Here is a 23,583-nt window from a genome sequence, read left to right on the forward strand (position 1 = left end):
AAGACTGTATGTTTTAGACTAGTGTCTGCACCATCAGGAGAAGCGATGGCCAGCAGAACTTGTCAGACTTTTAAGGTTACTGATGTTTGGGAAATGGCAGGAATCTAAACTTAAGTGACTATAATCCTCTTAGGATATTTGGTTATTAAAAATTACTTAGGAAACAAACATTTGAGCATGAGCTGAATGCAGGGCGGTGGGAACAACCAGTCGGGGCTCTGCTCTCAAAGAGTTATCATCAAGTTGGGAGAGGTAGGAGAGAACAGAGGCTAGTATATGGGAGATAGATGATGACTGGTGAATTCAGAGGGGCATTGCATAGTCTTTACTTTCTAATAATCCCATGTCTTTCATTTTGAAATGGAGTTTGAAAGATGAATAGATGAATGAGAGTTTACCAGATGGACAATGGGAGAAAGTGATTCCAAGCATAGAGACCAGCATGTTCAAAGGCTCAGAGACTTAAAATACTGAATAAAAGCTGGAGAAAATTTTATTCTCCATAATATGGTGCACAGAGATGGTTGGTGGGATGGCTTACATTACTAGCAAAATTGTGTGTAAGGATTTTGGGATTTTGGAAAGGAGAGGGGACTATGAAGGGAAAACTGAGCATGATGTTGAAATTGTGTGGTATGTGATGTAGTTTTTCCTCTGTGCTACCCCCGATCTAGTAATCCTAGTAGGTTTAAGAGATGCTTGATGTTTGGGAATTATTTGTGGATACCAGTCTTGGGAAGGAGCCAAGGTCATGGGACCAGAGGCAAGAGGACAGACACAAAGAACCACCAAGACCACGGCTGACGTTATGTCATTCTTGTACAAATTTTACGAAGACACCTATTTGGGACTGTGTGGTGGCTTTGTGCAAAAACGAGGCATTTGCAGCCCCACAGCAGGTGCACAGCTTTGAGGGCAAATTGCCAATGTATTGCAGCTCCCACTCATCTCCCTGGCTGCACACCCTTCTGCAGTGCACAGCCTGCTCAACCCTGTGTGGCAACCCCCATCATGAGAAAGTATGCATGGGGGGCGGTTTTTGACCATCCCAGGTCATGGAAGTGGGGTTTAGGCCAAGATCACCTAATCCCTAAAGGATTCAGAGATTATATCACACGTGCATATGTACAGTTTGTTCAGGGAACTCTGAGCAGATCAGTATTTTTGGAAACTATGTTTTTAAAGGACTGTATTTGTTCCTTGGGGCTGCTGTGACACGTTACCAGACCTGGATGGTTTAAAACAACAAAAATTAATTCTGTCACAGTTCTGGAGGCCAGAAATCCAGAAGTTTGAAATCAAGGTATCAGCAGGGTTGGTTTCCCTGGTGGCTCTAAGGGAGTTTTCATCCCATGTCTCTCTCCTGGCTCTGGTGGCTATGGGCAATCCTTGGCAATCCTCAGCTTATAGATGCCATTCAATCTGTGCCCCTGTCTTCACATCATCTGTTCCTCTGTTAAAAGGACACATTGGATTTAGGGCTATGCCTATTACATTTGCAAAGATCTTTTAGCACATTAGGTCACAATCGCAAGTCCTGGGTGGACATATCTTTTGTGGGCCACCATTCAACATACTACAAGGGGAGTCATGGGAAGCCATTAGGCCAGCAAACAGGCAGGAATCTCCCATCTGATATTGTGTGATCACTGCATTGCTTATTTATACAGTAAGTCCCCTACATATGAACGAGTACCTTTCGGAGAGCACGTTCGTTAAGTCCAATTTGTTCGTTAAGTCCAGCAAAGTTAGCCTAGGTACCCAGCTAACACAATCAGCTATGTAGTACTGTCTGTAATAGGTTTATAATACTTTTCACACAATTAATACATAAAAACAAACACAAAAAATAAAGAAAACATTTTTAATCTTACAGTACAGTAACTTGAAAAGTACAGTAGTACAGTACGACAGCTGACATACAGGGGCACGTTTGCATCTTTGAAGTTCTCAACTAGAAGGATCATATGTAGGGGACTTACTGTATCAGCTTATGTCTCACTGATATTAAAATATTTGTCACTTACTTGATGTTTATTTCGGCCTAGGCAGTCTTTCTTCATTTTATACTGTGTGGCTTGGTTTTACCCTGACAAGGCAATTGTTTCAATCAGAAAAACATAGTTTACATTTATGCATTTCTTATTTCTGAAAGAGGAAAAGTCTCTGAGTTGTTGCTGGGTAGTCTTTGAGTTTAAGCCTGAATCTTCTATTTGCCTAGATCTTGTTTTAAATTGTTGGTATCCTAGAGACATCATTTCCCTACTTATTAGTCTTTGTGGATTGATTTCCATTGAAGTATTAAAACTTTCCCACAATTGATGAATTCTCTTTGGCCCTCTGTATTTCAGAATACTCATAGTCACGTGAGCATTCTGAAACACAGAGGCCCATGGGTTTTAAAATTGGAATAAAGAAAAGGCTCTTTTTCTGAAATGGGTTTAATTGCAAAACAAAATAAATTCCTCTCTCATGGAATTAAAGAATGTTAGAGGCAAAAGGTGCTTGTAGATTAATCTAATCTAGCTCACACATTTTACAGACAAAGAAACTGATGCAAGAGAGCTTGGCTTGTCAAAGATAACACAGCCAGAGGGTGAAAGAGAACCCATTTACTTTTACTGCTTACATTTGTAACAGTTGTGAAAATTGAATGCATAGGTAGATACTCTAATGAAATGAAAACTAATTTGAAACAGGCATTTCTATTTCATAAGGATGCATCTAGAATAACCCACCTGGTCTCATGTTTTTTCAGTCACTTAATTCCAAAACCTGAAGATGTTCTCTCTCCTATATTACATCACTATTTAGCATCTTTCTAATTAAATATATCAGTTGAATTAATGAATGCTTTGCTTTTTTGACATTATTTTCTTTGCTTCTGACAATATCTTCCAGTATCTTCTGTTGAACTCCCCTTTATTTGTCCTAGCTTCCTTCAGCTCTTTATTTTCTCCTAAAATCTACCTAATCTTTTACTATTTTTCCTTCCATGGAATAAATGGGAAGGTCAGGGGCCAGGGGTAGGGGGAAACACGGAGGAAAGATGGAAGGGAATAAAGGGAGGGAGAGAGAAATAAGATTCTTCCTAACTTTCTGCTTCTTCTGTTTTCAGATGTCAATATTCTTACAATGTTATGAATTAAAAGAATGAAGCTAAATGTCCACCAACAAGAAAGTTGTTAACTAAGTGGTTCTCAAATTTTAGTCTGTATTAGAATCTCCTCTGAACACTCTTAAAAATATGGATGTTTGAGCCAAACACTAGATCTTCTGAATCTAAATATGTATAGGCTTGGACACTGGCAGCAGGACAATCACCAAACTTCACAGGTGATCCTAATGTAAACTGCAATTTGTTAATTAATACATTAAATTACTTCATGATACAGTCATACAGAAGAATACTATGCAGCCATCAGAAAAGATAATGTAGATCTATATGAATTGACAGTGATAAGTGTCCATAATATGGGAGTGAAAAGGTCAGGTTAAAGAATAATACATTTAAGATGATTTCATTTATTTTTGTAATATATATCATACGTGTAACATTTGCAATATATAGCATATTATGTAATATGTATGTATATAAGTATAATGTCTAAAAAAATATAGAGCCAGTGTTCTATGGTGGTGTTAAGAGACTTCTACTCTTTGTTCAATATCTTTCTGTTTTCCAATTTTTATAATGAGTCTATTATGATCCATGGATAATTGGGGGAGAATATCAAAATAAGAAACTGCCTAGAAGCTCCTGTCCTTAAATGACAACGTCAGGGAGGCTTCTGCAAAGGGTTAAGTTAATTAATACCATTTAAATAATTTACTACTGTGAAAAATGTTTTATTCATCTCTTTTCCGGCTTACTCTTTTCAAATATTCTAAATCACAGATAGCACATGTTTAACTTATACTGTAAATTAACCCTTTCATCTAGAACAGGGAAGAATACAAAATTCTCTGCCCATCTTACTCATTGTGGTAAAAGCAAAAACTCTTAATGAGGTCAGTTGATCAGCTTCTACGAGTGAGAAAACAATAAAATGGTCATCTTTCAAGACAGATACACTGGGTCACAGGCACTAGTGAAGTATTTTACCATGTACTAACACTATAGTATCTTCCCGTTGCGGAGCACAGGCCCCGGACGCGCAGGCTCTGTGGCCATGGCTCACGGGCCCAGCCGCCCCGCGGCATGTGGGTTCTTCCCGGACCGGGGCACGCATCCGTATCCCCTGCATCGGCAGGCGGACTGTCAACCACTGCGCCACCAGGGAAGCCCCACTGAATGTTTAAAAAAACTTTTTTAATAAATCAATTGATCATTTCTCATAGATAGAGGTATAGTTAATCATTTTGGGTGCCTGAGTAAAAAGTTTAGGAAAAGTTGACTTACATATTTTTATTTGCAAAGTAAATAGCTTCCCAGCTTCTTCTGTGTTGCCACTCCTATGAAGAGAGAAAAAGTATGGACTAGTAGTGCCTATTTATGTTTCTCTGTGCTGTTTCCTCCTGCCTTTTATCCATCTTCCCTACACACACCAGGGCCACATGAATAAATGTCTGTTCAAGATGGAAGTTCATAAATAAGCGACTCTCGCGATTTACTCATGTTACATGGTTAGTATTTCTCACAGAGCAGTCAGTGAGCACCTCTTACTGAATTAGTACAGTTCTCAGAGTTATCTTTATGGTACTGCTATTGTTTCTGATTTGTTCTGTTTAAGCACTTTCAGCTCAGGGATATTAAGCCAAAGACAGGCTTGAGTATATTGTTATTGGTTATTAACATTAATATTTTCTAAAAAACACTAAAGTCAATTATAGGAATATGGAAATATGGAGGTTTCTTAAAAGTTATATAAGGTTCCTGATAGTAAATGTTTTATGTATATGATATATACATAATAATATAATAGATGTATAGTATGGATGTATATATACACATACAACACATTTATACACACCATATGTATGTATATTTATTCCCTCTGTGAATAGTGTTACATTTTTCTTTTACAGGGTATGAAACTTAAAATATCTAATATTTATTGAGCACTTACTATGTTCTAGGTATGTTGTCTCATTTAACCATCATAAATGTCTAAATATAATTTTCAAGAAGCTAAAGACATGATTATCATTCCAATATAGTATGAACACATGCTAAAAGATTTATTAACTCATTAATGAGAGAGTCAGCAAGATAATAAAGCTGTTCAAGGAGTATATTGAATAACTGGGTATTTATAGGCATTTAAGAGGAATGTTAGAATAAGATTGATCAATAGGGCAATTTAAAAACCAAAAAAACCTTTGGGGCCATCTTTTCCACCCAACAGAAATTACTTGTGGTTCCGCTGTACCTACCTTCAAGTTAGCACTTACATCCAAAGAGTCTAAGATCTTTTCGTTTGTTTGTTTGTTTACAATGACAGATAATTTATTATTCAACAAAAACTGAGGCATAAGGACTCAAGTAAAGAAATTAACAGAAAATATTTTACAAGGGACCTTGAAGAGAGAGCCCAACTAAAACAAAAGTAATGCTTTACCATATACTACAATAGGGATTGAAAAAACAAAGTTTTCCATTTCACAAGGAGTCTAAGATCTTAATTCATGTACAAATCATGCAAAAAGCGCTGTGCAAAAGTCAAACAAAGGAATGTTACCGTAGATAACGAAATAATCTGTGAGTGGGCTGATTAAACAGTGCCCCAGTATGATACTGAAAGCACGTGCTGAACTCTTTGCCTTATAGACAAGTTTTAGATAATATCTTTTAACACACCCCGTTGTGTAAATACTTTTATTATCCTCATTAATTTGGTAGAGTTAAGAAGATAAGTCAGATTCAAATATGCTAAATCACATCTATTTTATAAGGCAGTAAAACAATCTGTTTTTGGGGGGTTTTCTGACTGTGTTGGGTCTTCGCTGCTGCACGCGGGCTTTCTCTAGTTGCAGCGAGTGGGGGCTACTCTTTGTTGCAGTGCGCAGGCTTCTTCTTGCAGTGGCTTCTTTTGCTGCAGAGCATGGGCTCTAGGTGCGGGCTTCAGTAGTCGTAGCACGTGGGCTCAGTAGTTGTGGCGTGTGAGCTTAGTTGCTCTGCAGCATGTGGGATCTTCCTGGACCAGGGTTCAAACCCGTGTCCCCTGCATTGGCAAGCGGCTTCTTAACCACTGTGCCACCAGGGAAGCCCGCAATCTGAGTCTGAGCAGGTCCGCTCTATTCTACATTCCCATCAATAAATTGAGAATAGCTATAGCCATAGAGTTTCATATTTATTACTTAGCTTTTGACTTGTTTGACTGATTTTGCATTGTTGTATCTGTGATTTTTTTTAACAGAATTGCTTAAACAATGTCATTTATTTATTTATTTATTCATTCATTTATTTACTTATTTGCTGCACAGCACAGCATGCGGGATCTTAGTTCCCTGACCAGGGATGGAACCTGTGCTCCCTGCAGCAGAAGCCCAGAGTTTTAACCACTGGACCGCCAGAGAAGTCCCTAACTGTGATTTTTAAATGACAGGCCATGCCAAATTTTGGTGGGTAAACAGAATATTAATATAGAGTTATATCTATAAAGATTTAACTTTGTATGCCTATGTACATTTCTCTAAATATCTCTTTCAAATTGTAAATTAATTACAAATCATGTGGTTCTTTTCACTTCGCCAAAACCCTGGGTCACTTAGCCCAGTTGATTATTTAATGTATTGTATAAATGAGGTCGATATGGATTGCTTGACTTTAACATGAACAAACTCTTCAATGACCACTGCCTGCATCCCTAAACCGATTGGTTAATTCACAAATATGTATTAGTGGTGAGAAGAGAGTAAAAGCCTACATAGAATGTTTTCTAAAGATGCAACCCATCATCACTCTTAGAAAAACAAATCCACATACCTCACTTTATCAGATTTTATATATTTGGGATAAGGCATGTCAAAAACTGTACTAAGGATGGATACAGGCCTTTTTTGATATGAAAAAGCTCTCTTATGACCCTTTATAAAAGATCTTAGTTACGCTTACCCACTTCTATGATTCCTATGTGTCTTAAAGACCACAGGGTTCTTCAGATTATTAATTATAAAATTATTATTGATGATGACTATTATTTGTATTTGATGTTCTGATTTACCATTTACTGCAAAACTTGTAGGACTAGATTTTCACATTCAGTTTTTGTTGTCATTAATGTTGTTTTTGTTGAAAATAGAGAAATCAAAGAAGGATTAAAGTCCCAGGCCTGGGTACATGATTTATGATGACAGAAAAGTTTGATGGTTAGTTGTCCTGAATCATAAAGCACTGATTCTCAACTCTCAGAATAGTATTTAAATCTCTTAACCCTGCTGATACGCAAAAAAGCCAGTGCAAATTAGTTGCTCAGGGCTTTACATATTTCTCCATATGGATTCTTAGACATTTGCGGAACATACCTGAGTCAGGTCTGTCCTCAAATACATTTATTGGGCTCTTGTCTAATTCTATTTATATAACACTGTTTCCCCAGGTGTCCTCAGAGCTCTAGCTATTTAGACTCCCTCTTTTCTTAATACTGGCGCGATCTCTGACCTCAAATATGGTGAAAATCAGCATTCCTCCTACACCGCTGAAGACTTTCTAGGGGCTTATGCTTTTCAAAGTCAGGGCTTATGCCTTTCAAAGTCAGGTTCTGTCCCAATTTGTGGTTTAGGATGAAATTTGTTTTTTATGTCTGTCCAACTGTAACTCTTCTTTACTCTCAGGCCTAACAGGAAGCAGGAAGCAGAGGTCCCCCTCCTTTAATCTCTCCCACCCACTCTATCCAGTAGCATAAGCACAAGTTTTTCTGAAGGATTGGGGTAACACGGAACTGCGTGTACAGAGCCTGTTCTTCAATTCTGCGTCGTCCTTGTCTTTTTTCTCCTCAAGGCTCAGCTACCCAGCCTTTTCTGGACCCCTGTATCTCTCCTCAAATTCTTCACTTCTTCCCACTTTCTACCCATTCCTAGGTTCCCTCGCCCTCTCCATTATTCTTAGTTTGTTATGAAAACAATTTTTTCTTTTGCTTTAAATCATTTTTCTTTCTTTTTTCTTTTCCAACCCCCTTTTCTTCCGCCAGGATGACCTACCAAGAGGCTTTGCTAAACAAGAGTTTTCTGCCTAAATTCTGCCACCAGCTAGTTTTTAAATAATTAAAAGAGAAAAAAAAAATACACACACACATATATAGTTACAAAAATTTCAACAATAAATAAATATAAAAATTTATAAATAAATTTATAAATTTATTTGTAAGTTTATAAAAATAAAAGAATAAATAAAAATTAAAAATAAAATACATAAAAATAAAATAAATAAAAAGAATGCAGAGAAAGTATGATTTCCTTTTAACCCATACTGCAAAGACCCCTATTCTTACATGATTCTCTTTTCCAAAGGCCCCTCATGGCAGATTTTTGAGTGCTTAAGTATGTGTATAACTCCACTTTTCAAAAAATAGAGCACTGTGTATCTTCCATTTTCCCCTCCAGATCTACTCTCTACTTTCGCTCCCTGATCAGAGCTCTGTAATGGATTTATCCTTGGACTCCCTCACTTCTGGCTTCAGCTTGGAAGATCTAAGTGGGAGAAGAGAGAGGTGGGCCTTGGCCTGGCTTCCTAAGGTCCCCCTGGTGTCTCTCTCCAACTACCCTCTCTTTCCAGTTCTGGTAACTGGGCCTTTCCTTCACCTCTTCAGGCCTATTGGTGGTTACTGTGCCTTGTAGTACTATCTCTAGAGGTTTCTCCACACCCCACCCAGAACTTATAAACAGTTTCCTTTGAAAACTCCTCAGATATTCAGTTTGAGTGTTGCCTCCTAGAATCCTAAAGATGAAATGGGAGCACCAAATGCACAATTTTCTGGAGCTTTAGATGTCAGGCTGTAGCAACACATATGAAACTTATCTTAGGCCTTTGCAAGCATAATTTTCAATTGTGCTGATTTGATTTATCTACCCAATCACCTACTGTTGGCAGTTAGGTTGTTTCCAGTCTCCCTATGTTTATAATGTTGCTGCAAACATATAGCCTTGTGTTTATATCTTTGCACATATGTACAAGTAGGACTGCAGGATAATTTTTTAACTTAGTAATTGCTGTACCAAAAACTATATGCATTTAAAACATTAATAAAATGCTGACAATTGCCCCTTCAGAGGTTTGTACAAGTTTATACTGCCACTGATAGTATCTTGCCAATACAGTTTATTCTTTGCCAAACCAGTAAGTGGAATATGGTATCTCATTGCCATTTTAATTCACATTTTTAAAATTTTGAGTAAAAGATAAAAACTTTCTATTTAAAACTATTTTTTGCCATGAGAACTTCCTTTCCCTATATCTCTTATTGATATGTAAGTGCTTTTTTTATACTAATAGAATTAATCCTTTGTTTCTTTTGTGCATTTCAAATATTTGTTTTCAGATTGTCCTTGATTTTTAACTTTGCTTACGGAACATTCCAATGAACAAAATTGAAATTTTGTTTAGCAACATTTCTCAATCATTTCTTTTAATGTCTTAGTTAGAAAGACCTTCCTCATTCTGTGACAATCAAAAATTCACTTTTTTTTCTTCTAGTATTTTTTTACCATTTCACTTTTTATATTTAAAACTTTAAACTCTGGAAATTTTTAGTGTAAAACATTAATGGGTCTAGTTTCTTCCAGATGTTAGCATTGTTCCTTCTCCATTTAATGACTAATCTTGTCCATTTTTCATGACTTGAAAAATGCTACTTTTATAGGTATTGAATTTCCACTTTCATTTGAGTCTAATTCCAAATTTCTATTTTGTTCCCTTGTTTTGTTAGCCTAAGTTATTAGTTGTAATAGTTTATGTTATGTTGTAATATAAATTATTCTTGAAATATCAGTTGATTAATAAAACAAAGGTTCATTTCTTGCTCAGACTTCATGTCAGTGTGGTTCGGTAGGTTCAGATAGGTGTGGGGGGGGACTTTGCTCCACATGGTGACTCAGAGATCAAGGCTGATGGATGCACCACCATCTTATGACACCAGAGATAATCTCTGGAGTCTAAAATATGATCAATTTTATAAATGTTCCATAAGCACTTGAAGCAAAACCATATTCTTTATTACAGAGTATGGAGTTTCATATATATAGTTTAGTTAAACCTATATTATTAAGTATATCATTTTGTTCCTCTATATTTCTATTCATGTCTACATGACTATCTTAGGCTTAGAAGAGCAAATTAAAGTATTTTTCTTCTCTTCAATTTTTCTTATTTCTTTAGTTTTGGCTGAATAATTTTTTTTCAATACTTTTTAATTGAAGTATCATTGATTTACAATGTTGTGTTAACTTCTGCTGTACAGCAAAGTGATTCAGTAAAATAATTTTTTAAACATAACTTCTCTAAATTAAAAAAAATTATTGAGTTTTATACATATTGTAAAGCACACACATATTATGTGTAGAGACTGATGATTCTTTTTTTTTTTTTTTTGCGGTACGCGGGCCTCTCACTGTTGTGGCCTCTCCTGTTGCGGAGCACAGGCTCTGGACGCGCAGGCTCAGCAGCCATGGCTCACGGGCCCAGCCGCTCCGCAGCATGTGGGATCTTCCCAGACCGGGGCACGAACCCGTGTCCCCTGCATCGGCAGGCGGACTCTCAACCACTGCGCCACCAGGGAAGCCCTTGTTTCCTTTTTATGCCTTGTTGTACTAGGTAGAACTTCCAGTATGATGCTGAAAATGTGTGGTGAGAGGGAACACCTTTGCCTTGTTCCTCATCTTAGTGGGAAAGCTTCGAGTTTCTCACCACTAAGTATGATGCTAGATGTAGGTTTTTTTGTAGATAGTCTTTATGAAGTTGAGGAAGTTTTCCTCTATTCTTAGTTTACTATGAGGTTTTTTATTTTTTATCATTAATGGGTGTTGGATTTTGTCAAATGCTTTTTCTGTATCTATTGATATCATCAGTAATTTTTATTTTTTAGCCTGTTGATGTGATGGATTACATTAATTTGTTTTAAATATTGAACCAGCCTTGCATACCTGGGATAAATCCCTCTTGGTCATGGTGTATAATTCTCTTTAGACATTGTTGGATTTGATTTGCTAATACTTTGTTGAGGATTTTTGCATCTATGTATGTGAAAGATATTGGTCTGTAATTTTCTTGTTTTGCAATGTCTTTGGTTTTGGTATTAGTATAATGCTGGCCTCATTGTACGAGTTAAGAAGTATTTCCTCTGCTTCTAACCCTTGGAAGAAATTGTACAAAATTGGTGTCATTTCTCCCTTGGAAGTTTGGTGGAATGCACCAGTGAACATATCTGGGCCTGGTGCTTTTTGTTTTGGAAGGTTATTAATTATTAATTCAACTTATTTAATAGGTATAAGCTTATTCAGGTTGTCTATTTCTTCTTGTGTTTGTTTGGTAGCAAGTGTCTTTCAAGAAAATGATCCCTTTAATCTAGGTAATCAAATTTGTGGGCATAAAGTTATTCATAGTATTCTTTTATTATCCTTTTAATGTCCATGTCATTTCTGATATTAGTAATTTGTGTTAACATTTTTTAATGGTTACCTTATAATTTACCATATACATTTACAACTAATCCAAGTTCACTTTCAAATAACAATATACCACTTCACAGGTTGTGTGAGTACCTTACAATAATAAAATAATCCAATTTATCCCTCCTGTCCCTTGTATCATTGTTGTCATTCATTTCACTTATATATAAGCAATGTAACCAAATACATTGTTGCTATTATTATTTTGAACAAATTTTTATGTGTTAGATCAATTAAGAATAAGAAAAATAAAAGTTTTTATTTTACCTTTACTTATTCCTTCTTTGGTGCTCTTCCTTTCTTTACGTATGTATGGGTTTCTGACCTTTATTATTTTTCTTCTTTCTGAAGAACTCCTTTTAACATTTCTTGCAAGGTGGGTCTACTGGAAACTAATTCCCTCAATTTTTGTTTGTCTGAGAAAGTCTATTTATTCTTCACTTTGGAAAGATAATTTCACAGGGTAGAGAATTCTAAGTTGGTGTTTTTTTTTTTTTTTTCTCAACATTTTAAATATATCACTCCGCTCTCTTCTTGCTTGCATGGTTTCTGAGCAGAAATCAAATGTGATTCTTAACTTTGTTCCTCTATAGGAAAGGTATTTTTTTCCTCTGGCTCCTTTCAGGATTTTTTTCTTTATCTTTGATTTTCTGTAGTTTGAAAGTGATATGCCTAGGTGTAGTTTTTTTTGGCATTTATCTTGCTTGGTGTTCTCTGAGCTTCCTGGATCTGTGGTTTGGTGTCTGACATTAATTTGGGAGATATTCTCAGTCATTATTGTTTCAAATATTTCTTCTTCTCCTTTCTCTTTTACTTTCCCTTCTGGTATTCTCATTATGTGTATGTTGTCCCACAGTCCTTGGATATTCTGTTTTTTTTTTCAGTCTTAGTTTTATTTGCTTTTCAGTTTGGGGGGTTTCTATTGACATATCTTCAAGTCTAGAGATTCTTTCCTCAGCTGTGGCCATCCTACTAATAAGCCCATTAAAGGCATTCTTCATTTTTGTCAAAGTGTTTTTTATCTCTAGCATTTCCTTTTGCTTCTTTCTTAGGATTTCCATCTCTCTGCTGACATTGCCCATCTGTTCCTGCATGCCATCTACTTTATTCAATAGAGCCCTTAGCATATTAATCATAGTTGTTTTAAATCCTCTGTCTGATCATTCCAACATCCCTGCCATGTCTGGCTCTGACACTTGCTCTGTCTCTTCAAATTGTGTTTCTTACCTTTTAATATGCCTATGAATTTTTTCTTGATAGCTGGACATGATGTACTGCATAAAAGGAACTGCTATAAGTAGGTCTGTAGGAATGTGGTGGTGAGGTGTGGGGGAAGGAGAAGTGTTCTATAGTCCTATGATTAGCTCTCAGTCTTTTAGTGAGCCTGTGCCTCTGGGCTGTGAACTTCACAAGTGTTTCTCAGTTTTTTTTCCTCCCCCTTAGGTGGGACCAGATGACTAGAGCTGACTGGAGTTGGATAGTTCCTTTCCCCAGGTCGGTTAGGCTCTGATAATGCCCCAACCAGTTAGGCTCTGGTTAACTAGTTTCTCCTGAGGGCAGGCCTTGTTAAGAACAGAATGCTCTCCTGGAATCATGAGGAGATTTTGCTCTGTTATTTATTATGAGAACATGTTTGAGCTCCTGGGGATGAAATTCACAGAAGTGTGGGGTCCTCCATGACTGGGTCCCCTGAAGTTTTTAACTCTCAGACTTGTTCATACTGAGCCTCCAGCAATTTGTCAGTTATGGTTCAGGTTTTCCTACTCCAGCACTGATTCCCTTGGTGGTTTCTGTTCACCACTTTCTGCTCTGGGAAGCCGTGGCTGTTTCTCCAAACTTGGGGACAGCAGCTTGTCCTGTGTCTTCATCTCTCTTAAGGATCCAATAAGAGTTGTTGACTTTTTCAGTCTGTTCAATGTTTTACTTGTCTTTCGGACAAAGTAGCAATTTCTAAGCTCCTTATGTGGAAACCAGAAGTCCTGTCTCTGATATTTTTGTTTTGTTTTTCTTTCATATTGGTTTTGTGCATTTCCTTTTCAGTTTATTCATGGGTATTATTTACATATATTTGCTGCTGTTCTTGTGATCTTTTTGTTGTGGTTGTTTATTGTATAATCTCACAGGTTAATGTTTGTGCCAGGTAACTTTATCAAATTTTATCAATTTTGTAATATAATCAGGTAATTTATATCTTCTATTTGCTATATATCTTATATTTTATTTTATATTAATTAATTAATTTTTTTGGCTGCACCACACGGCTTGCGAGATCTTAGTTCCCTGACCAGGGATTGAACCAGGGCCCTGGCAGTGAAAGTGCCAAGTCCTAACCACTGGATAGCCAAGGAATTCCCTATCTTTATATTTTAAAAGAAAGCATATGCTATATGTATAACAATGATTTATATATTGAATATTCTATCGTATTACCCTATTACTAGGGTTTTTCTCTATGCTCTGAGCGCCATCATATGTTCGACCCATGACGTACCAGTGGAATACACTGCTACCAAACATAAACAATGAGTAATGTCCTAGCCATCCTGAGATGAGTAATTCTATAATGTGTGTTGTTTTCTCTGCTCTAGCTTCTCCTGGGATTTATTTATGTTATAAATTTATTCATTTATTTATTTACTTTTGGCTGTGTTGGGTCTTTGTTGCTGTGCGCGGACTTTCTCTAGTTGCAGCGAGTGGGGGCTACTCTTCATTGTGGTGCACAGGTTTCTCATTGTGGTGGCTTCTCTTGTTGCAGAGCACGGGCTCTAGGTGTGCAGGCTTCAGTAGTTGTGGCATGCGGGCTCAGTAGTTGTGGCTCATGGGCTTAGTTGCTCTGCGGCATGTGGGATCTTCCCGGACCAGGGCACGAACCCGTGTCCCTGCATCGGCAGGTGGACTCTCAACCACTGCGCCACCAAGGAAGCCCTGGCAGGTGGATTCTTAACCACTGCGTCACCAGGGAAGTCCATCCTGGGATTTATTTTGAGCTCTGGTAAATAATTCTGACACGAATTGACTTCCAAAGGTATGGTACCATAGCACTCTACCTACTACAAAGGAATAGGGTGAAGGACCAGGCACTAGGTTAGAATAAAAATTTTCTGGCAACTTGTGATGTTTTTAAGGAAATGCTTTAGGAAGCAGATGATAAAGAAGATTAGGAGGTTGGTAGAAATCTTTTGACATTTTGAAGGACATCCTAAACATTGTTAGAAGCTGAGATGATTGGGCAATTGCTTAAGTACAATGCTTAAAATACTCCTCCAGAGGAACTATAGGACTCTGTATAATTAAGTCCAGTTAGAGCTCTAATTTCTAGGAATGTATCCCCATGCTGAACTATGTGTGTATATATATATTTTTGAGTGGCTCTTTATTAATCTCTCCTATTAGATCTAATGTGTTTTCCAGTTAATGCTCTTTATGGTAATCATAAACTTATAAATAACAATAATTTTTTTATCACTTTCTTTCCACTATTTTTACCCTTTAATTTTATTTTCCACGTGCATTGGCTAATTCCTTCCAATCCATATCTTTTCATGATTCTAATGAGTAAGATTCTACATTAATCATACCGATGCAATTTGCTTGAGATAGCTCTTTACAAAATAGAACATATCCTCAACACTATTTTATGAAGAGTTTCAACATCAGAAATTTTTTAATTGTACCAAATGCTTTTCCAGCCTCTATAGGAGATACTTTATGCCAATAAATTTATGAAAAATTGCTCAATCCCACTAGCCCTCAGGAAAGTGAAAATTAAAACCAAAATGAGCCACCATTATATTCTACCTGAAATGCTAATATTAATAAGGTTGACTATACTAAGTGTTGGTGAGGTGAGCAGCTTGAACTCTCGCTGCTGATGAGGTTGTGAATTGGTATAATCATTTTGAGAAACTGTCTGCCATTATCTCTGAAATCTGATCATGCACATATAAAACCGAGAATTTTGACTACCAGGTATATAACCAAAATGAAATGCATAATAAGTTTATTTTATTCATAATTGAGTCAAACTGAAAAGCCATGTCCTTTAATAAATAATAAGATAGGTAAATAAATTGTCCTATATTTATACATTTACCTACTTAAAAAAAGACACTTGTTTTTTTTCTTTGACCTAATACGTTACGCTAATAATTTGCCTAATGTTGCCAGGTTCTTGCATTTCTGGGGCATTCCTTACTGGTCATGGTGAATTGGTATTATTCATACTTTTCAGGCTGAAAATATTTTGGTTTCTTTCTTTCTTTTAGTTAGCTCTGAGGTATCTAAAGTTCTTATGTTTTCACATCTTGCTACAATAACTTACATCAAGCTTGTTACTATGAACTTGTGGATTTTAGCAAGTCAGGACCTTAGTATTCCAAAATTCCCTTTCCAGACACAGAAACACCGAAATCCTTTGTCAAATTTACCTGAAACCTATTTCTCACTTCAACATTTACCCATTTAAGCTCTGAAACCAGTATTTTTCCCAGAGTGATTTAGTCACAGACTGAGAAAATCCTATGAGACTTATGTTAAATATGAAAATAAATGGATAGAAAATGGCCTACCAGTGTCCTTCACTAAAAGCTATTCTATATCATAATTCAATTTCTTAAAATGCTGTTGTCTGCCACAGCTATAGGATTCTTAATGTGGTAGAAGAACACTGTCATAGGATACTCCTTTCACCTACATATTTTATCCTCTACTTTTATGAGTCATTCACCTATGGAGATGGCTCTTTTGATAAAATGCTCTGGATGAGATAAGGTGAACTAACTTGTACTCATCGTTACACTAAACCCAAAAGAATATACATAATAGTGTAAAAGTTAAGACTGTGTTAATTAATTCATTCAATAATTATTTACTGCCCTGCTTTTGTACTAAGTTCTGGGAAACTACTATATATCATCAAAATAGAATCGTGTTCAGGAAATGACTTCTTAAAAAATCCAACGACGGAGGGTAGGCTATTTTGACTATAACAAGCAGATTATTTTAACTGCATCAAGTAACAGGAGTTTTTTTCCCTTCTTTTTATTATGGATATGTGTATTAATAAGGAAGATCTCTCTCAGAGTTACCTAGGACTAACTGCTGTTTAGAATTCAAGGCTGCTCTAGGAATGTGGATATTTGTTTTGTCTGTTCAGTAGCCAAGTTTATGGGCCTTCCCTCTAGGGTTGACTGGTCCAGCTGGTGTGCACAACACCCGAGGTGCCTGTGTATCTGGGTTACATATGTGCAGAGACTTTGATTTCCCTCAGCTTTCAGGCAGGCTGGATACAGAGGAAGCCTCAAGCAAGTCGAGAGGCAGCCTCTATGTTTACCATGGAGAGAGCCTGAATAGCATCCTCTCCATGTAAGGCACAGGGCACTGCCTGGTATGTGAGTCAACTACTCTTTCAATCTCCTCTCTCTCCTTTTTATTGTATTTTCCTCTACCTTCCAACTTCATAGTTTTCCGAACAGATTCTCATTCCATTGCCATTGGGCAGGCTTCTTTTTCCAGGGGGCAAGTCAGTGGCTAGTGCCCCGCAGCTCAGATTCCCTTGAAGGGGAAACTAGCAATCTGTTGAATATACCTAGCATTAAGCTGAGCAAAAGAATGGATGAAGCAAACACAATCTATTCATTTTCTCATTAAACACAATCTATTCATTTTTCTCATTTTGACTTAACAACTGATGACAAGCAAGAATGAAGACAGTTGGGTCCTAACTTTATGTACCATGTAGTACAATTTATTTGGTTCCTGATACAGATGTCTGAGACAAAATTGGTAGAGAAAGTTTGAAAAATGGATTGCATATATTTACTTCTGGAAATATTTAAAATACACACTAAATCAAATATTTGCCCTGATAGGCAAAGGAATTCGTGTGAAAATGAGAGCTGGTGCTGTTTGTGGAAAGGGCACTGAATGAAGCTGATAACATCTTGGCTCTCTCCTCAGCTCTGTTACTGATCACCATGTGACCTGAGGCCAGATATTGTACCTCACTGTGCTTTAGTTTCCTCATGCCCAAATGATATAATAATACTTGCCATATCTCCCCCAAAGGGATGTTATGAAACGATAGGAAAAGTGGTTTGAATACTTGAAAATGCTACAGGGCATTCTTATGATGTGGAAGAATGATCTTGGATTCAGGATGAAAGGATTAAGGCAATTTAAGATGAGTATGAAATTTGGGTCAACTGCTGAACTGAGGATTGTTGGCACTACGGTGGTTTTCTTTTTCAAATTTAACTATAATAGAGTATTATTAAGTTCTGGATTATTTCATATATGTAAGATTATTAAAATCTAGCTTTAAGGTGATTATGTTTGATCTCAAATGTAAGAAATTTAAGATTTCTTTAATATAACTTAAATAAGAGATAGGGACTATTATTTTTCTCTCAGCAGAACTCTATATTTATATTGGAAATCAGTGGGAAAATGGGCTTTATTTAAGGGAAGTTTCCGTACCACAACAATATTTTGGAATACATATTCCATTTTATGAATCATGCCAATGTCTAACTCATACAATCTATGTTCCAATTATGTAAGTAAAAAAATTCAACTGTCTAAGTACAATCTATCAACCTAACAATTTTCTTTAACTGAAGCTCAGATGCTGAGACCATGTATTTAAAAATATAAAATTGCTATATTTAATCAGTGATTATAATATGGAGGTCGGAGCCCTAAGCAATCATAAAACTGAGATCTACGTGCTCTTTCATTCTTTTTTCTCCAATTCACAAGAAAAACAAACTTACTGATTTTTATTTTACCAAGGTTATGAGCAAGTCCAAAACACTTAATGGATATTGTTTATCCTAGCCCAGACCAAGTAAAATGTCATCCATCTCATTAAACAAGTACATTTCTCTTTTTGTGGTAATTACAATCTCAGTAATGTATTTCTTTTTTTGTTTGTTTGTTTGCGGTATGCGGGCCTCTCACTGTCGGGGTCTCTCCCGCTGCGGAGCACAGGCTCCGGACGCGCAGGCTCAGCGGCCATGGCTCACGGGCCCAGCCGCTCCGCGGCATGTGGGATCTTCCCGGACCGGGGCACGAACCCGTGTCCCTTGCATCGGCAGGTGGTCTCTCAACCACTGCGCCACCAGGGAAACCCAATGTATTTCTTTTTTAAAAATATTATTTATCTATTTTTAAAATTTTTTGCTGCATTGGGTCTTTGTTGCTGCACGCGGGCTTTCTCTAGTTGCGGCGAGCGGGGGCTACTCTTCATTGCCGTGCGCGGGGCTTCTCATTGCAGTGGCTTCTCTTGTTGCAGAGCACGGGCTCTAGGCGCGTGGGTTTCAATAGTTGTGGCGCACGGGCTTAGATGCTCCGCGGCATGTGGGATCTTCCTGGAACAGGGCTCAAACATGTGTTCCCTGTATTGGCAGGTGGATTCTTAACTACTGTGCCACCAGGGAAGTTCCTCAATAATATATTTCTGATTAACATAAATAGAAAACCATTAGTTGTAACTTATTCAGTTTGATACCCAAATATTTAAGAGCACAGGGTCTCTAGTGGACAGAAAATAGCAAAAGGAATAGTTGGTGGTACTAAACGTAGAACAAAGCAGGTACGTGAAATTTACTGTGTCTTGCTACTGTAAGTAGCATGTCTTATGATTTTATGTTTAAGGTCTCTTCGTTATAAAATGAAACTTAGTAGATTTTTGTAAGGTCACTCCTCTGCTGTGGGCCTTACCTGGCTCCTAAGGAAGTATCAGGTGATAATCTGGGCTTGAAAAGGTTTGGCTCTGAGTATTTCATTGACCTTTGCTTTACAAATGAACTGAGACCCTGAGGCATCCTTCAGACCATTAGAGACTGAGACTTCATGGCTGAATCAGTAGGAAATTTGGTTTTTAAATAGGAAGAGACCAGCATAACTTGTTAGTTGGCAGAGAGTAATCTAAAGGAGAGATTAAAAAAAAAAATTAACAAATATTCAAATAGTGCTTACTAGGTACCAGGCTCTCCCAAGCTTTTTAGAAGAATTAACTCATTCAGTTTAATCCTCACAACAACCCTAATAGGCACTATGGTTATCTTCTTTAGCTGATGAGAAAGTGGAGGCACAGGGAGCTTTAAGTAACTTTTGAGGTCACTTGACCTGAGTAACTGGGATCCAACCGTAGGCTGCCTGGCTCTAGAGGCCTGGCTACCTCCTTCTGTGGCTGGTGAACAACAATGCTAAAGGGTGCACCGACTAACCTGGTTTTCTGGTACTTGCTTAACTCCAGGGGAGAACTAATCATTTTTAACAAGTACCATGTTAAGAGATACCAATGGCAGTCATCTATGCTAGCCAAGCACATCTGTACACAGACTTCATATTTCTTAAAATAAGATTAATCATCAATTTCTAAGATGTTAATACTTCCCACTTAGTTTCATAGTAAACTTTCTTTTCAAAAAGCCAATTTTTCCTTAGAAGAATTATCCATTGCCAAGACAGCACAGTGGTATTAGCATTATAAACAACAGTTGAACTGGTGCAAATAAAGAGAGATAAAAGTCAGCAGGGTCAGAGGGGGAAGTACTACAACTTTGCTTCCTCACCACTCATGGATTTCTTTCTTTTGCATACGTATTTTTTTACAAGTGAGTTTTATCTACATATTTTTTTACAAGTGAGTTTTATCTCCTATTTAATATGTTGCTCCATTTTGTATTTCAGATTTCCCTCAAGCATCTAAAAATGTTACAAAACAGTGTCATTTCCTTTCACATTAAATATCAAATTAGCCAGAGAAGTTCAGTAACTTGTAAGTACTCCAAAAAGCAAAATATTAAGAAATGAAGTTGAACTGGTGATTCCATCCAGTCAACTGTCTAAAGGGAGGTAAGGAAACATCTTAGGTGCCAGACATCATATTTAGCATTTTACACAGTAACCCGGTTTAATCCCATAGACTTGAAAGCTGGTATCACACCCACCATTTGAAGGCTGAGAAGAGAGGCTTGCAGAGGGTAGTGGCTTGGCGTGAGTTTCAGTTAATAAAAGCCCTTGGTGGAATTATAAACTCAGGTGTTACAGGCTCCACAAAGCATAGTACTATCTCAGAGACGATGGAAGGCATGGGTCTCTTGCTAAGAAGGTACCATATTTGCTGGCAGTCAAGTGGTGTTCAATACTGCTGCATCTGGAAATAGCAAATAATGGCAGTAGGGGGCATCCAGCCACTTTCTACATGATTAGCTGCAAAAGAAACAACTACAAACACACGTTGGAAAAATGCGATATAGCTAAGGACCAGCTAGTAGGAAAAAGTAGCTTTTGAACAAAGGGTAGACCACGATCTAGGAGGTGCATTAAAGCAATTTGCCCATTGAAGCTGGTTGGTGCTGCAGCGCTCAAGGGCCTATTGGCTGCACAGAAGTCTATTCCTCCCCGTCTGAACGGATACAGCTAAAGTAGGGCTATTCAGTGCTCACCTTCAGATGGGAAGGCAAGTCCTATTATAAGAGATATACACAGATCCGTATCACATCCTGACAGTATGTTTCTATAGAAAGTGCGGGATGGGAGGTTCCATTAATCTAGTACTGGAAAACACCTTGTTCCCGGAGCGCGTATTTTGGGAGGAACGCACACTACACCACAGAAGCTTCCTCCTCGAGATAAAGACACAGCATCTTTCATTATCGATCCCCAGAGTGGAACGTATCCAAGGCTCAAGACGCGTCCCTCAGCCCCCTGCAGCACTGGAAGCGCCGGGGTCCCCGCGCGGGCGGGGACGGCGGTGACGCAGGAGGCGGCCGGGGCGCCGGTCCCGGCGCGGGGAGGAGGGGGCAGGTTGTTCGGCGCGGTGCGGCGCAGGCCAATCAGAAGGCGCGGTGTTTCGGACGAGGGGAGGGGAAGGGTGGGCGGGAGCCTCCAGGTTTCCTCAGGGCCGGCGCAGCGCCGCCTGCAGTTCCGAGCTAGCGCGTGGGGCCGCCGGGGGTCTACGATCCCGCCCGCGTGCCCGGTGTTCCTCCGCGGCTCCCCCGCCCTCGCAGGCCCGCCTCTTCTGCGACTCAGACGCGGCTCCGACGGCGTCTGGCCTCCCCCTCTTCGGACTCCTAGGCTCTGCCAGCCGCGCGACTCACCCCGCGGCTCTTCGCCTGGTGTCCGCGGGCCGTGCGGGGGCGGCGCCGGCGGGGGCGCCTCACCCCGGGCCGGCGGCGGTAATGCTGCTGCGGTTGCCGCCCTTGCGGCCGGGCGGACAGCTGGCGGAGGCAGGAGCCGGAACCGGAGCGCCCTCGCTGCTGGCCGGGACGCCGCCCTCGCCTGCGCTCGGCTCCCGCGGCCGCCGCGGGACGCCGGGGCCCGGCGCGGCATGAGGAGGAGGCTGCGCGCTGGCGAGCGCCCAGCTCCTCTGCCCCTAGGGCCCCCGCGGGCCCCGGCGCGTTGCGCGCGCCGGCTGCGGCCCCGGCGCCCACGCTAGCCCCGCGCAGGCACGAGACGCCGCGGCCCCGAGGAGGAGGCGGCGCAGGCCTGCCAAGCGCGGGCTGCCCGGACCCTGAGCGCAGGGGCTTCGCGACCTGGACCCCGGCGGGCGCGGGCAGCCGGAGCCGCGGGGGAGCCCGACTTGCTGCAGTCGGCCGGCCCTCTCCGCAGGGGCGCCGCGGCGCGCAGCCCGCACCTCTCCCCACTTAAAGCCCCTCCCCCCGCCGCTACCTGGCGTATCGAACGCGGCTCCTCGCCCTTTCACGGCCTCCTCGGGTTATTTGGTCCCCGGGGCTCCCTGCCCTGCGTTCCCTCCCCCCTTCCCGCGCGTCCTCCCACTCTTCCCCTCCCCCGGCTCCCCCGCCTCTCATTCATTCCGTCGGCTCCCTCCTCGCTCCTCCTTCCCGCTCTGGCCCCTCTATCCCAGATCCTCCCCGCGCGGACCCCGCTGCAGTCCTGTGGTTTTTAGCACATTCATGGAAGTTTAGGGCCTGGACGGTGCCCCCAAGTCCGCCTTGAGAGCGCAGCCCGAGCTGCCGGCCGGGAAGAGGAAGATGTCTGTGCTCAGGCGGATGATGCGGGTCTCCAATCGCTCCCTCCTCGCCTTCATCTTCTTCTTCTCCCTCTCCTCGTCTTGCCTCTACTTCATCTATGTGGCTCCGGGCATCGGTAAGCACCGAGACACACCCTCACTTCCCACGGTCACAGTGAAGGAAACGCAGCATATTACTTACGGGAGATGGAAGCTGTATAAACAGGGGCCCGGCAGAAAGCATTTTATTTGAAATGCGATTTCAGACCTGTCACATAAACTGCTTCGGGGCATGGCTTTGGCATGTGAGTTTTGTCAATGCACGTTTAAACAACTTAAAGACTGCGTTACGTGGACAGAGCAAAATAAGGTGTGATGGCCCGAGATGCCCTGGTCGCTTTCTTGAGTATTCGTGACAGCTTTATCCATTTAATATTAAGTTTTTAAGTTTAAACTTAGTAATCGTAATTTTATTCAGACACTCTCAGCTATATTAACTAGTTGTAAAAATACGATGGAGGAACCCACAGTAGGGAATGTGATTGAGTTCAAGAATGTACTGTTCTAGTGTTCTAGGTCGCTTTTTTAGAATGGGGTCAGTGAACATTTGTGCCACACTTCAGGAATTTTTAGGCGATGAGTTGTCTAGTAAAAACAATGCTCCAATTGTTCAGTGTGCTTGGGTCTGCTTTGCAAGGGTAGGTAGCCTCTGCTACCTGTTAGGATGAATTCTGAGATAAGATGATTAAATTAACAATTATGCAAGATAGTTTACAATTTGAACCTATTTACCATTTTTTCTTTTGGTTTCTAGTCCAAAATACACTTTTGTATAATCTGCTTGAATTAGCCTCTTTAGTAAACATCCTGGTTTCTCAGCCCCTCTGGGTGAAAAGGTGCCAGTGTGGCATTCTCATGACCGAAAAATCTGAACTTCATATGGATATTAAAACACTGTATTTCCAGAACTTTTCTGAGTTCTTCCGGGTTATTATGTA

General features: G+C 39.7%; 1 protein-coding gene across 2 annotated transcripts in view; it reads left to right on the forward strand.

Moving 5' to 3' along the window:
• The first annotated feature begins 22,482 nt into the window (after positions 1 to 22,482).
• The window catches only part of B4GALT6 (beta-1,4-galactosyltransferase 6), a 65,680-nt gene continuing 64,579 nt past the window's right edge, over positions 22,483 to 23,583 (forward strand). For both annotated transcript variants that reach the window (XM_079943532.1, XM_079943531.1), the window contains exon 1: positions 22,483 to 22,722. In XM_079943532.1, the coding sequence (XP_079799658.1) occupies positions 22,608 to 22,722 (115 nt within the window). In that variant the 5' untranslated portion in view covers positions 22,483 to 22,607. The remainder of the gene's footprint in view (positions 22,723 to 23,583) is intronic.

Source organism: Stenella coeruleoalba, assembly GCF_951394435.1.
Source record: "Stenella coeruleoalba genome assembly, chromosome: 14".
Lineage (NCBI taxonomy): Eukaryota > Metazoa > Chordata > Mammalia > Artiodactyla > Delphinidae > Stenella > Stenella coeruleoalba.